Here is a 13,864-nt window from a genome sequence, read left to right as displayed (position 1 = left end):
GCCAGCTGTGGGCAGGAATTTCCCCAACCAACAGGGCTTTTGTTAATAAATCCCCAAGAGATTGTTTTTTCTTGACCCTACACCCTTTTTTTACCACGGTATGATTCTGTGTAACAAGCTGTTGTGTCAAGAAACCTCTTCTTTAAGCGTGGAGCCTCTCCCTTGGTAACATTCTCCTCTTACCTGGGGTCTGCTGCTCTCACCCACCCCAGGAGCACAGATACTTCATACAAGTATTTACCTGCACATACCTGGGAGGGACACACACTCCTTAAGAAAAGCACCTCTTAAAATTTATTTTTAACATCTCAGTCACAAAACTGTTATTAACTCAACACAAAGAGAGGAAAGGGTTTTAAAACAGTTGTAACAGAACAACTAAAAGCCAAAATATTGAACATAACTTTAGGCCCTAAGTGGGAGGGGATTGCTCTAGGAGCAGAACAAGCTGCAGTCAGCTAAAGCCTGTCCTTAAAGCAGGGGTTAGTGTTTAATGAGTTTAAGCTTCGGTTTTAAGTAGACAGAGCGTGTTTCGCATACTAGAAGGATAAATGCCACAGAGGAGTAGCCTTACTAAGTCGGATGCTTTTACTCCTGGGGCAGACTTGCCTCCAGGGTTTCCACGATGGCCGCGGCTGAGGGCCGTGTCGTGGGGTCCTCACTCGTGCAGACAGAAAAAAGGTCGATCATGTGCTGGTAGGACTGATCCAGTTCATCCATGTTGAGGGCTGGGCGGGTTCCCAGGGCTGCGTAGTATGCTTCCTCGTCAAAGCAGTCTTCGTCAAAAGATTCATCTAGAAAAGAAGGTGGCAAAGGGGGTGGGAAGGGTCCCTTGGGGCAGGGGGCTTTGCTCCCTGGCTGCCCTTCATCTGTCACAGAGTGGTTTGGGTGGAAGGGACCTTAAAGCCCCTCCAGTGCCACCCCCTGCCCCGGGCAGGGCCACCTTCCCCCAGCCCAGGTTGCCCAAAGCCCCGTCCAACCTGGCCTTGAGCCCTTCCAGGGAGGGGGCAGCCACAGCTTCTCTGGGCAGCCTGTGCCAGGGCCTCACCCCCCTCACAGGGAACAATTTCTGCCTCAGATCTCATCTAAATCTCCCAGCTTAAAACCATTCCCCCTTGTCCTATCCCTCCCCCTGATGACGAGTCCCCCCCCCTTTCCTGCAGCCCCTCCCAGCCCTGGGGGGCCGCTCTAAGGTCTCCCCGGAGCCTTCTCTCCTCCAGCTGAACCCCCCAACTCTCCCAGCCTGTCCTCACAGGGGGGCTCCAGCCCCCCCAGCATCTCCGTGGCCTCCTCTGGCCCCGCTGGAGCAGGTCCGTGTCCTTCTGCTGTTGGTGCCCCAGAGCTGGACCCAGCCCTGCAGGGGGGTCTCCCAGAGCGGAGCAGAGGGGGAGAATCCCCCCCGGCCCTGCTGCCCACCCTGCTCTGGGGGCAGCCCAGCACACGTTGCTGGCTCACAGTCAGTTGCCTCGCAGGGGTATGGTGGGATCTGACCTTCGTGTTAGCTTTGCTATTCTTTGTTAGCACTAATTACTGCCTGACATACATCATTACTTCCCCTTTGCCTTAAATTGCTTGTTTTGAAGCTGTATCTACCCCAGTAGAATAACTCTGAGTCACCCCTGCAGAGCTGGCTGGGAAAAAGCTCTGCTGCCAGGAGGTGCTGAGAGCAGGAGAGTGAGGAAAAATCCCCCAGCTGCCTGGAGACTGAGTGAGAAAACACAGGCCAGCCTGTGGGTCCGTGCCAGCTCAAAGGCTGGAGCAAGAGTTTTCCTAGCACAGCCTGTAGGATTTTTAGCCTTGTATCGCTCCAGGGCTCAGATCTGCCTGCAGGCAGCTGTAGCATCCCCTGCCCATCCCGTCTGAGTAACTGAACAAGGGGTGGCCAGGAAGGCCAGTGGAATCCTGGCTTGTATCAGCCATAGTGTGGCCAGCAGGGACAGGGAAGGGATTGCCCCCCTGTACTTGGCACTGGTGAGGCTGAATATTGGGTTCAGTTTTGGGCCCCTCACTACAGGAAAGGCAAATTTGATGCTGGAACGTGTTCAAAGAAGCAGCTGGGGCAGGGTCTGGAGCACAGGTCTGCTGGGGAGCGGCTGGGGGAACTGGGGGGGTTCAGTCTGGAGCAGAGGAGGCTGAGGGGAGACCTCCTGGCCCTCTGCAACTCCCTGCCAGGAGGGGGCAGAGAGGGGGGATGAGTCTCTGGAGCCAAGGCCCCAGCGCCAGGCCCCGAGGGAATGGCCTCAAGCTGCCCAGGGCAGGGTCAGGCTGGCTCTGAGGAAGGATTTCTGTGCAGAAGGGGCTGTTGGGCGTTGGAATGGGCTGCCCAGGGCAGGGGGGAGTCCCCGGGATCCCTGGAGGGGTTCAGCAGATGTGTAAATGTGGTGCTTAGGGACAGGGTTTAGTGGTGGCCTTGGCAGCATTGGGTTAACAGTTGGACTCGATGATCTTAAAGGTCTTTTCCAACCAAAACGATTCGGTGATTCTATGACAAATCCCCACTTGGGCACACAGGAGGTGCCCAAAGCAACTCAAACAAAACTGCTTCCCTGGTGGCAGCAGGTGCTTGGCAGCTCGGGTGCGGCCCCACGCACCCTTGGCCTGAGCCCAGTGCTTCCTAAGTTTTTCCTCAGCTGCCTCTAAATATTTTTGTGCACCATTTCAAGCACAATGTCACTTTTAGACTTTTCTGGCAATATCATTTCAGTGGTATCTCAACAGCACCCCCCACACAGCTACAGCCTGGTGGGTTGCTCTTATGCTGCTGTGAGGTGACGCAGACCTTTGGATGATATCCAAGGGAGACCTGGGATTTTGGGGGTACTACATACACTGGAAAAAAAAAAAATCAGTTTTACTAAGAGGAAAGAAAGCATTTCTAGGAACAGAAGTCGCTCACCAGCAAGCGATAGAAACCAACCTTCGTTATCGGAGTTATCGCCCAGGTTGAAGTGTGGCACGGAGAGGGTCATCATTTCCCAGAGAGTCAGCCCAAAAGGGAAGATGTCGGCCTTGTCGGTGATGACGCCATCATCCTCCAGAGCCTCCTTGGGCTTCCAGGGCTCGGTGCCGATGTAGCACGCCTCTGGGTTGCTCACTGGAAGGAAACAACACGGCTCAGGGACGTCATGGCTCACCCTGCAGCAGGGATTTAGCCTGGCGGTTACCTCAGGGCTGCTAAAACCACAGGACGGGATCTTTTGGGGGCCTAAACCTATTTTTCTTGCACATCCAGGTAGTCTCAAATCCCGTGACCCAGCAGGGCTCGTGTTTCTCCTCTGCTGGCCCAGCAATGTGCGTTAGGGACCGCGGAGAAACCTCTGCGAGGAGATTTCAGAGTGGTGTCTGAGGCCACGCAGCGAGAACCCAAGGCCAGAGCGATGCTCTGTAGCTGAACCCTGTTTTGAGACCCCTTGCAGTGAAGAAGTGAGAAATTACCCGTGTTTTACCCAGGTTTCTCCCTTCATCAGCTTGGCCCCTGACCCCAGGGAAGCAGGATGGGGGTGACAGCACTCAGGGCACCCCCTTTTTGCTGGACAAAGCCAACCCAACCTCACGAGGCCCCATCAGTCTCCACCACATGGTGCCTCCTGCCAGCCACACAATCCTACTTTTCTTTCCTCCAGCCCCAACCAAATTCTCACCACTTTGTTCAATTTAACGCCTCCTTGATGGTAATTAGCCCTGGGAGAGCTGAAGCCATTGACGAAGCACCAGCCCCTACTCGATCCCTCACATCCCTCTCTCAATTACAGGCCCCGCTCCCAAGAGGAGGGGGGCCATGTTTCCCCCCTGCTCTCCCGAGCTGTCAGCAAATCTCAGCTGGCCAAGAAACTTTCCTCTTGCAGGGCTGATCTTCAAGCCCGGCCTGTACCGAGAAGCCAATGCCAAAATCCCTCGACAATTCAGACCGTTGCGTTTTCATCCTCGGCTGCCGCACGGACAGGGACCCAGCACCCTCCCCGTGGCTGGGTGCCCCTTGTCTCCTCAAGATGATGAGGAGGCAAAGCCAAAACTCAGGGCTGGGCTGGGAGAGGACTTCTTCCTGTTAAGCCAGCCCAGAAACTGATACTTTAACCACACTCCTCTCAGGGAGATTACGCTGGGGCGCTGCCTCCAGCTCTCTCGCTCCTTATAAAAGGGAACAGCTACTAATAAAAATGTAATAGAGCAGCTTTATAAATTATGAGGCTGTCGCAGGCCCAAGCGCTGTGTAAAGCAGCGGAGAAAAGCATTCTTGTAATTAACCCAAACACATTCCTGCTGTTCACAGCCAAGCCACGACGCCATTAGACATCTGTTTCTCATTGATGTGAAGTCTTTAGAACGCTCGCAGTTGGCTCGTGCTTCCTTTTAGCCCTGCGAGAAAGAGTCATTTATTTAACTCTCTGGCAAGAGCATCTCCTCGACAGGGCCTGATCCAGCACCCCCTGTGCAACGGCATTCCTGCCCGCCGGAGCGTGGAAGGACACCGGAGACATGTCACGGGTCTGGAGGGTTAAAGTTGGAGATCCCCTTCACCCACACAGGGTGCAAACCACGGGCCAGTCCTTCCCTCCAAGGTCACTCTGCTCCCAGAGCCAAATTCTGGAAGCCACGGGGCATCCAGATCCCTTTTCCTGGCCACCCAACCTACCGGTCATGTTCTCATCCAGGGGCAGGGACACTCCCACATCACAGATCTTGATGGCTTCAAAGTCACCTTTAATGACCACGTTTGAAGACTTGATATCTCCGTGGAGCAGCTTCTTATCGTTGTGAAGATACTGAGAGGCAGAGAGAAGCTGTTACCACCCGCTTCCAGGGAGAGGCAGGAGCAGCCATCGGATCTGAACAAAGCACCAACTTCTAAACCTTTAACATATTCAGCCTTAAAAACCTCAAGGATGGGTCAAGACCTCCCTGTAACCCGTAGAAAACACAGGGCAGGTTGTTCCACCCAGATTAGTTTGGGGGGCTTATACAGTTCCTTTTTGGTTTAGATTCAGCCCCAGAGTCTCTGTTTCCCCCCCTTTTTCCCTAAACACAGTCTCAGGAGGTTCACAAGCAGCACTGGGTAGCGGCCACAGGCATCAGTGAACCATTCTCCCTGCCCAGACCAGCTGCCTGGCACAGCAGAAAGGAGCCAGCGCCAGCCTCCTCGCTGGCCAGCAAGCAGGGCTAGGAGGTAGCCCCAAGGGAGGGCAGCAGGATGTTTGGGTGGCTGGAGCTGTCTGGGAGAGAAGGGTCTGGGGGTTCTCACTGACAGGCAGCTGAACAGGAGCCAGCAGCGTGCCCGGGGGCCAAGAAAGCCAACGGCCTCCTGGCTTGGATTGGAACTGGTGTGAGCAGCAGGAGCAGGGAGGTGACAGTCCCCCTGTGCTCGGCACTGGTGAGGCCACACCTGGAGGTTGTGTCCAGGTTTGGGCACCTCAATCCCAGAGAGATCTGGAGGGGCTGGAGCGAGGGCAGAGGAGGGCAACGAGGCTGGGGAAGGGCTGGAGAATCAATCCTGTGAGGAGGCAGGGCAGGAGCTGGGAGTGTTCAGTGTGAGGAGGAGGAGGCTGAGGGGAGCCCTCATCCCTCTCTGCAGCTCCTGACAGGACATTGCAGAGAGGCTGGGGCTGGGCTCTGCTCCCAGGGGATCAGGGACAGGACAAGAGGGAACGGCTGGAAACTGCCCCAGGGGAGGCTCAGGCTGGGCAGGAGGAGAAAATGTTTCCCAGCAAGAGTGGTCCGAGAGTGGCACAGGCTGCCCAGGGAGGGGGCAGTCCCCATCCCTGGGGGGGTTTCAGGGCCGTTGGGATGAGCTGGGGGGGATGTGGGGTAGGGGAGAACTTTGTAGAGTCGGGCTGAGGGTTGGACTTGATGATCCCGAGAGGCTTTTCCAGCCTGAGTGATTCCAGGATCCTGTGAAAAACCCCATGGCGTCTCTTTTTTGTATTACTTCAACCTCAAGCTCAGTTTTCACCTGACTCTGTACAGCACCCAGTAAAAAAAACAAAAAACAAAAAACCACTTAGGGCTCATATGAAGCATCACAGCATCTGCTCTCCATCTGCTGCCCCCGGCCTCTCGCACACCAAATTAATTTATTTTTCCAGTGTCACCAGTGTGGACGATTCCACCCAGACCAGTTACAGTTAACCTTACCTTCAGCCCTCTCGCCATGCTCAAGGCAACCTTGAAAATCGTGGCAGCAGGGAAAGGGCCCAACCGCTCCGCGTTTCTTTCTTCAATTAAGTCACTGAGAGACTTTTCTCCCCCGTACTCCATGGCCAGACACATGCTTCCGTCGTCAGCCTCGGTGAACGCACGGTAACCTTCCAAAACAAATGGATTTGTTACCACCCCCTTGCACAAATTCCCATTGCCCCTTCTAAATGCTTTGATCATCTGCTTGGGGTTTGATTATTTATATTTATGCTTTCCCTGCATAAATGGGAAAGTCAAGACTCACTGGTGCGTTTCATTGTGAAAAAGTGATTATCAGTTATTTTTTTATTAGGTTCTTATCATCAAAGACCTTTCTATTATGAAAAACAGCAGCCTCCTTAAAGTGATAACTAGGTGAGGTACTGTTTGTGAGAGTAACTTGATTAGATTACATGTCTAATTCCTTTTTCAATATTTTTTAATTTTTTTTTTTAAATATTTATTTATTTATTTCAGTATCTATCCTCTTTTTCCACTTCAAGATTTGGAGTGAAACTGACCTTTTAACTGGCAGTTACAGAGAAACATATTTCCCACAAAAAAGAAAAGATTTTAAACATTGGAAACATTCCCCTGTGTGAAATGAGGCGGACAGAGGCCGGCCTGACAGAGCCAGAGCACTCGGGGCTGGTACCCAGGTGCTTTCTGGGCAGCTGTAACCAGCCCCAAATCAATTCACAGCTCCAGATTTGGGGAGGGGAGACCTGGCTCGTGGCTTTGTGTGGCCCCACAAACCTTGTCAAGGTAAAGGAGAGCCTGCAGGCACCCTGCTTGTTGCTTCCCAGGTCAGCTTTGCATCCCGGGCCAGGCTGGGGGGGGGGGTTCACCCCGATCTTTGTGGGACAGAGAATCAGGAGAAATGAGGGAGAACAGCAGCAAATCTGCAGGCCCGACACCTCCAGTCGCAAAGATAAAAAGATAAAGGGCAGGGGATGTTTGGGAAAGCCAAGCCCTGGCCTCACAGGGGCCATTTCACAAGGTTAAGCCTAACAGGCGTAGGAAATCTCGTGTGAACTTTCTTCCTCCATGATTTTACTCCTGTCTGTAAACAATACTCTTCAGGTGAAGTTATAAATGTCAAACTCTTGCATAACGACATAACTAAAGTCTTATCCCGTAAACGATCTACAGCACCTTTTAGAAAAACAGCAGTGAAATGTTTGCAATGTGGAAGGTCGAGATTATCTTTGCTGGCCAATCCTTGCCAGAAGCGAGACTTGCTATTTTAGGGATACAAAGTTCCTTGCACGCACATTTCTAAAACAAGCGACCATGCCGAGATAGTTCAAAGCACGAATAAAAGGAAAAACTCAGACAAAGCAGCTTCTCGAAACATTCCAGAGCCAAGAGCGTGACAGAGCTTCGACTGTCACCCACAAAGGTGTGTCACTGGGGTGGGGTCTGCAGCCTTATTCTGTACCCACCCAAATATCACTGAGATATTGCTTGTCCTCTGCAAAGTGACGGTGGCCTCTCCCATCCCTGAGGCCACAAACTGAAGCTGGGCTGCAGGTGCCAAAAAGCTGCAGCGAGACACCTTGTGAGCCCCCCCGTAACCGTTTCTGTCGGGTAACTCACCCAGAAAAACCACCTCTCGGTGACTGACCCTGATCTCAACAGGCAATGAAGCCCCAAGAGGCATCTTCTGCTATCACCTGCGTTGCCCCAGCAGCCCAGGAGCGCTTCCAAGACGCCAGGACGACTTAAAAATTAATTTAAGAAGTTCCACGGTGGGTCTGACTGACCCATCTCCGAAGCGTAAGGCTGGGGCAAGCACTCACTGATCCTCCCAGCCATCACACCCCGGGGCTCCCGACCTCCAGAGCCAGACGGTGGCTCTGACACCTTCATTTGGAACTTACCCACAATATTTGGGTGCTGGAGGTTTTTCAGGATCTTAGCTTCTTCCTTCAGTCTCTGCTGGTAGATGTTTTGCGGGCCCCTGTTGCATTTGGAATTAATTTTCTTCACAGCCCACGGGGAGCGAGACAAACCTCTGGGAGATCTGCATGGGAAAACCCACCCGGGTCAGAACTGCCCTGTTTGTAAGCAGCACCACAGTCAAAGCTTGCACAGGTCACCAAGGAGCTATTCTGGAGAGAGTCTGCCTTTATTTTGTAATATTACTAAAGAATAATGCTAAAATAAATCAAAGTCTGCTCACCTGCACGCTGCAGAGGTGCATAGTAACTCTTCGCCCATACACAGCGCTCCCCCATCAAGTTTTCAAGCATTTTAGAAAAGATTTGCATCAATTCTTATTTTTAGGTGGAGGAGCTGAAGTTCAGGGCCGCGCAGAGCCAGGAATGGACCCAAAATACCTGAATTTCAGGCCAGGGAAAGGCTGATGGAATTATCCCCAAATGATGGGCTCCCTCCCAGCACTGGTACCTCCAGCAACAGGGAAAAGCTGGAAACCCCCCAGCAATTCCTCAACTCCGTGCCCATCTGCAGGTCGTTTTCTTGCTCAGAGCTCACTTTCCATCCCCTATTTTATTCTAGATTAAAAAAAAAAGACGCCAAGCCCCGCTCCTGAGCGCCACGTCACGCCCACGTGTACCTTTTCATCAAGTAGACGTTGACCCCGGTGCCGTAGCCAAGCTTCTGCATGAAGGGAGAGGCTGGGATGGTGACAGACACTGGCCCCCCATCTACAAAGAAAAAAAAAAAAAAGAAAAGAAAAGAGAAACGCTGCACTGCTGTGTTGGGTTTGTGTGGCAAGGATTTGGTAGCCAGGGGCTTCTGTGAGGAGCTGCAAGAAGCTTCTTGTGTCTGATAGAGCCAACACCAGTGGCTGGCGAGGAGGAGGGAGATAAATGGGGAGAGAAGCTGAGCCGGGGAGGAAGGGAGGGGTGGCTGTAAAAGGAGAAAGCTCTTAGAAGGCTCTTTATTAAGATATTATTAGTCTCATAGGTTTAATTAATAGGATACAGGTGCTCAAAGAACAACACTGACAGTGCAATGCCAACGCTGTGCATTTGGCCCCCACGCTGCCCCCTGTAAAAGGAACAAGCTTTTAGAAGACTTTTTATTAGGATATTATTATATGTAGAGAATAATTGAAACACCCGTATCTCATTAAACTTATGAGATTATAGTTATTTATCAAAGAAACACTGACAGTGCAATGCCAACGCTGCTCATTCACCCCCTGTGCAGCCCTCGCCATGGCCGGCTTAAAACCCAGTCAAGCTGAATTAACAAAAAAATCAATCTTAGGTGTTAAGTTTTAGACCTAACAAAAGACAAGAAATGAGTGATTAATTTAGAGGGAGCAATTTAGAAGGGTTAGGCCTTTAAAGTCAGACAGAGATGAAGTACGTGTTAAACAGCACATCTGGAGCTTTGTCTCAGGACTCTAAAGGTGAATGATGATGAAGATTGTTTGAGAAGTAACTGTGGAGACCAAAGACTGCACCAGTGAGCAGCACCTTCAAAAGAGGAATTGGAATGAATGACGAGAATTAGCTGACACTGAGGGAATTAATGAACTTTGGAAACTGATGAAGAATTGGGAACTGAGAGTTTGTGCCAAACCGCCACAGACTCGTGTATTGTACAGCGTCATGTAAACTGTCTGTACAGAAGGTGCTTTTTGTTAGTCCCTGCCACTCACTTTGGTGCTGGCCCAACGCTGAGTTGTTAATAAATCCAGCCTAGAGGTACCCCCAGTCTGGCAAAATCCTTTAACGGGGCAGGGAAGGCGTTTTTAAGATTTGGGTTTATTTCTATTACCTGGCTCCAATTTAATTGATAATAAATTAATTTCCCTGCATTGAGTCTTTCAGCCCTGAGGGTAATTGGTGAGGAATCTCCCTGGCCTTATCTGGAAGGAACTGAAGGAATTGATGCCTCAAACACTCACGACACAGAAAACCTCAAGGACAAGTTGTGGCCTTTGTGATTAATCTAAGGAATATCCCCCAGGGAAGCCGGAGCTATCAAAGGTGTCAAACTCCTCAGATAAACCTCAAAGGGGCGAAACCAGATGTTCAGCTGAAAGGCCTGAGAAGAGGTGAATGTTCTGCCCCAGGAGCTGGATGATGGCCCACAAGAAGCAGGAAGTCAGAAAAAAAAAAATAATCTGTGGGAACCGAGGAAAAAATAAAGGTTGTGGGGGCCAGCACGACCACCGACTCAACTGGATGAGGGCTTGGCACCCACGCTCCACCTCTTCCTCATCTCTCATGCAAATGAGTTCATGGAAAAAACCCCCTCTCCTCATCTAGGATGCAAATCAGCTGGTAAAATGAACATAAAAGGCGACAGAAAACGTTGCTGGGTTTGCACACCCCCCCCCAAGATTACGGGACCTGAGACAACACTGGAACCTGGGGTGGGGATCCCGATTCTTTGACTCTTTCTCCCTTTCCTTCCTTTCTTACAGATGTATCAATAAGAAACCACATCACTTACTGTCCTTTTCCAAGTTTAAGCTGTTTCTACTGCAAGCAAAACATTTTTAACTGGTCGTTTGGTGTTGTTTCACCTTAATTTAACCCGAGGGGATCACAAATCCTTCACAACTTCCCGGGCTCCCAGTTCGGGCTGTGACATTATCTTGACCCACGAGCCTTTCATTATATTTTTCTCTCCAGCTGAGGGGAGTGACAGTGGCTCTGGGGACACCCAGCATCCACCCACAAATCACAGAACGATCTCAGTTGGAAAAGACCTTGAAGATCACCCAGTCCAACCATAAATGACCCAGCGGAGCCGATCGAGCCGCAGCTTTGATGATCTAATTACAAACTGTACAATTCTACCCGTGCGCTGCAGGCAGGAGTTCGGACTTTTTAGAAAAATCTCCTTTCCAAACTCCCTTTCCCCCAAGATCTTACCAAATTCAGACTCCACCGAGCTGTCGGCACCGCCCTCCTTGGGTTTCTCACCCAGGAGAGCTCTCCGTGAAGCGCTGCGCAAGGTTTTACGCTTGAGCTCGGTCTTAGATGCAGCTTTTTGGTTCCTAACTACTCTCCGGGCTCAGCAAATGTACCAGGTTTAGCTGGGTTAGAATTAATTTTCTCCACAGCAATTTGTGTGGGGCTGGGGTTTGGATTTGTGATGCCAATGGTGGCGATAACACAGGGATGGTTTAGTTACTGCTCGGTGTCTAGGCCTTTTCTGCTCTGCCAACACCTCGGGAGGGGACAACTGTCCCCAGCCATCCCCAGGGACATCCCAGACCCTACGACTCAGCAATAAACCACCACACCCGCCGCCAGAGGACCCTCTGACACCCATCACCCCGCCACCGCGACGCTAAACCTTCCCTTTCCCTGCTGCCCCCCCTGGAAGTAGGGCAGCTCCGCGCCTCACCAGGCTTCTCCCTGTGGGGCAGGTTGGTTGGAGACTTGAAGGCTTCCATCGCTGCGACCGTCCCCTCACCCTATGGCAGAGGAAAGATTTTTATTACCCCTCCACCCCCAAAAATGCTGGAGGAACCCCGGAATGGGTCGGGGGGGGGCTCTGAAGGGGTTTGGAAAGTGACGGGCTACCAAGAGAAGGAGGCTGGGGGGAAGAAGCGTCCCCAGGCTGCTTCCAGCAGGACAGGGACACCCCCCACACCCCCCCCCCCAGCACCAGGACTGAGGGTCCCACCTCAGGGGTGCCTGGGGGGGACCCCAGGTTGGGGGGGACATGAGAGAACTCCTGGGTCACACCTCCGGAGCTGAGGGCGGGGGTGTTTCAGGTTGGGGGGGGTTGGGACACGGGGACTGCTGGGTGCCATCTCCGGGCGTGAGGTGGGGGTCCCAGGTTGGGGGGGGGGCAGGAGAGGACTCCTAGATGCCATCTCCAGGGGTGGGGGAGAGGAACCACGCGGCTCCCGGGGGCCATCTGTGGGGTGGGGGGGGGGGCGGGGGGGGCGGGGCAGAAGATGGCTGCGGGGCCCCACCTGCGGGGGTGAGGGGAAGGTAGAGCCCCCTCAGGGCTGGGGGGGGGGGGGGGGGGGGGCAGGTTTCACGGCGCCGGAGCCCACCTCGGTGAGGGGACAAACCCCCCCCGTCCCCCCCAGCCCGTCCCGCAACCGTTACCTGCCGCCGCCGCCGCCGTTTGAACCCCGAGCGCGGGAAACCGCCCCCCCACCCCCGCGGCTACGGCGGCCGCCGGCGGCCAAACCACGGCGGGACGCGGGCGAGGGGCGGGGCCAACCCCGAGGGGCGGGGCCACGCGGGGCGGGGCTTAAGGGGGTCGGGAGGGGCTTGGGGTGGGTCTCAGGGGGGTCCCCAAGGCCTGGGGGGGTGGGATGGGAGCTGTGAGGGGTCCCCGGAGCTTTGGAGGGTGTTTGGGGGGCACCAGGGTGTTTGGGGGGGTCTCTGTGGGGTCCTCAAGCCTTTGGGGGGTCTCTGTAGGTTCCCAACACCCTTGGGAAGGAGCTCTGGGGGTCGGGGGGGGTCCTCAAGCTTTTGGTAGAGCCCTCACGGCATTGCCAGCCCCTTGGGGGGGTCTCTCTGGGGCCCCCCAGCTATGTGGGGGGAACCCCTGGGGTTCAACAGGGTTCCTAAGACTTTAGGGGGTCTCCATGGGATCCCCGAGCCCTTGGAGGGTCTTGGGGGAGGGGGTGTGTGTGACCAAGCACTTGGGGGGGGTGTTTCTGGGGGGGGTGTCTTCTCTGTGGATGGGTTTGGGGGGGGCTCAGGCACCCCGGGGTGCTCTGTACCTCCCCCCAGCACTCAGGGGCTTCTCAAACCCAGGCCAAGCCAGACCCAAGGCCTGTATTTATGCCCCCCCCCCAGCGTATCCCCCTCCCCGACCCCCCCGAATCCGCACCGCCCTTTGAACCCCCCCCTTCCCCCTCCAAGCACACCCTCGCCAGCAGCAGTGGAGAATAATAAAAAAGCATTTATTTCTCTAATAATAAAACCATTTCAGGAAGCACAGGTGAGCTCCGTGGGGTGGGCTGAGCCCCCCACGACCCCTGCAGCCAAACTGGGGGTGTCCCCCCACCCCATCCCGGTCCCCCCCCCCCAATCACAGCGTCAGGCATTTCACGCCAGCGTCCTCGGCGTGGCCGCAGTTGGTCTTGCCCCAGCTGGAGAAGCTGCAGCGCATCAGGCTCTCCTCTGTCCCCTTGCAGGAGACGTCGTCCATCCAGATCCTCCCCGTGCCTTAAAAAAAAAAAAAAAAAAAAAAAAGAGGGACCCGGTGAGCAGCACCCCAGCACCTCGGCGGATCCCTTCAGACCAAGGGCATGTGCATTGCTGCATCGCGGGGATAAAGCAGAAATCATCCAAGCCCTTCTTCAACAAAAAGCTTCATCCGTTATCAAAATTCCCTCCCCTAACTATTGTCTCGATCCTTCTTTATAGTAAAGTGTATTAATTATTTTTTTTAATATATATTAGCATTATATATACATATTAGAACATATATACACTGTACTGTAAAGAAGTAGTAGAGTTTTACTGGACATTTTTGTAGTTTTCATGAGAAAAAGCCTGGAAATTAGGATTTTTGCTTCTTGGAAGCTTCAAGCTGCCCATTGAGGATGAAGGATGCCCTCAGCAGCATCCTACAGCCCCCCGCCCCAGCACAGCTTTGAGACCCTCCCAGTGGCAGAGACTGGGAACTGGAGCAAAACCAGCTCCGGGGATCTCTGGATTGACAAGCAGTAAAAATGCTGCAAAAAATAGTCGCGTTGCAAAGTTTTCCTGTGGTGAGTGATGAGTCC

At 53.3% G+C, this 13,864-nt stretch overlaps 2 protein-coding genes across 5 annotated transcripts in view; both read right to left on the bottom strand.

Annotated features, from left to right (window-relative positions):
* Nucleotides 1-314: 314 nt before the first annotated feature.
* Nucleotides 315-12,271, bottom strand: PBK (PDZ binding kinase). 2 transcript variants are annotated; one of them, XM_074920611.1, is made up of 8 exons: nt 12,228-12,271; nt 11,512-11,581; nt 8,753-8,843; nt 8,055-8,197; nt 6,130-6,299; nt 4,634-4,763; nt 2,918-3,094; nt 315-794 (listed from the first exon to the last, which is right to left on the bottom strand). In XM_074920611.1, exons 2-8 carry the CDS (start codon nt 11,558-11,560, stop codon nt 589-591), a joined length of 966 nt encoding a protein of 321 aa, XP_074776712.1. In that variant the 5' UTR covers nt 11,561-11,581; nt 12,228-12,271; the 3' UTR covers nt 315-588. The 2 variants fall into 2 exon arrangements, with proteins under 2 accessions (XP_074776712.1, XP_074776720.1); XM_074920619.1 differs by lacking the exon at nt 12,228-12,271 and having other exon boundaries at nt 8,753-8,831; nt 11,512-11,575.
* Nucleotides 12,272-13,163: 892 nt separating this feature from the next.
* Nucleotides 13,164-13,864, bottom strand: part of SCARA5 (scavenger receptor class A member 5) — a 38,125-nt gene continuing 37,424 nt past the window's right edge. For all 3 annotated transcript variants that reach the window (XM_074920583.1, XM_074920599.1, XM_074920592.1), the window contains exon 9: nt 13,164-13,301. In XM_074920583.1, coding sequence (XP_074776684.1) covers nt 13,165-13,301 — 137 coding nt within the window. In that variant the 3' untranslated portion in view covers nt 13,164. The remainder of the gene's footprint in view (nt 13,302-13,864) is intronic.

This window comes from Athene noctua, chromosome 1, assembly GCF_965140245.1.
Source record: "Athene noctua chromosome 1, bAthNoc1.hap1.1, whole genome shotgun sequence".
Lineage (NCBI taxonomy): Eukaryota > Metazoa > Chordata > Aves > Strigiformes > Strigidae > Athene > Athene noctua.
This window is presented reverse-complemented; position numbering and strand designations above follow the sequence as displayed.

Coding starts and splice junctions, on each gene's coding strand:
- PBK (XM_074920611.1), bottom strand. CDS start 11,560: ATGGAAGCCTTCAAGTCTCCAACCAACCTGCCCCACAGGGAGAAGCCT. Junction 8,198..8,752: donor AACGTCTACTTGATGAAAAG/GTACACGTGGGC, acceptor TTTCCCATGCAG/ATCTCCCAGAGGTTTGTCTC. Junction 3,095..4,633: donor CCTGGATGAGAACATGACCG/GTAGGTTGGGTG, acceptor GTTTCCTTCCAG/TGAGCAACCCAGAGGCGTGC.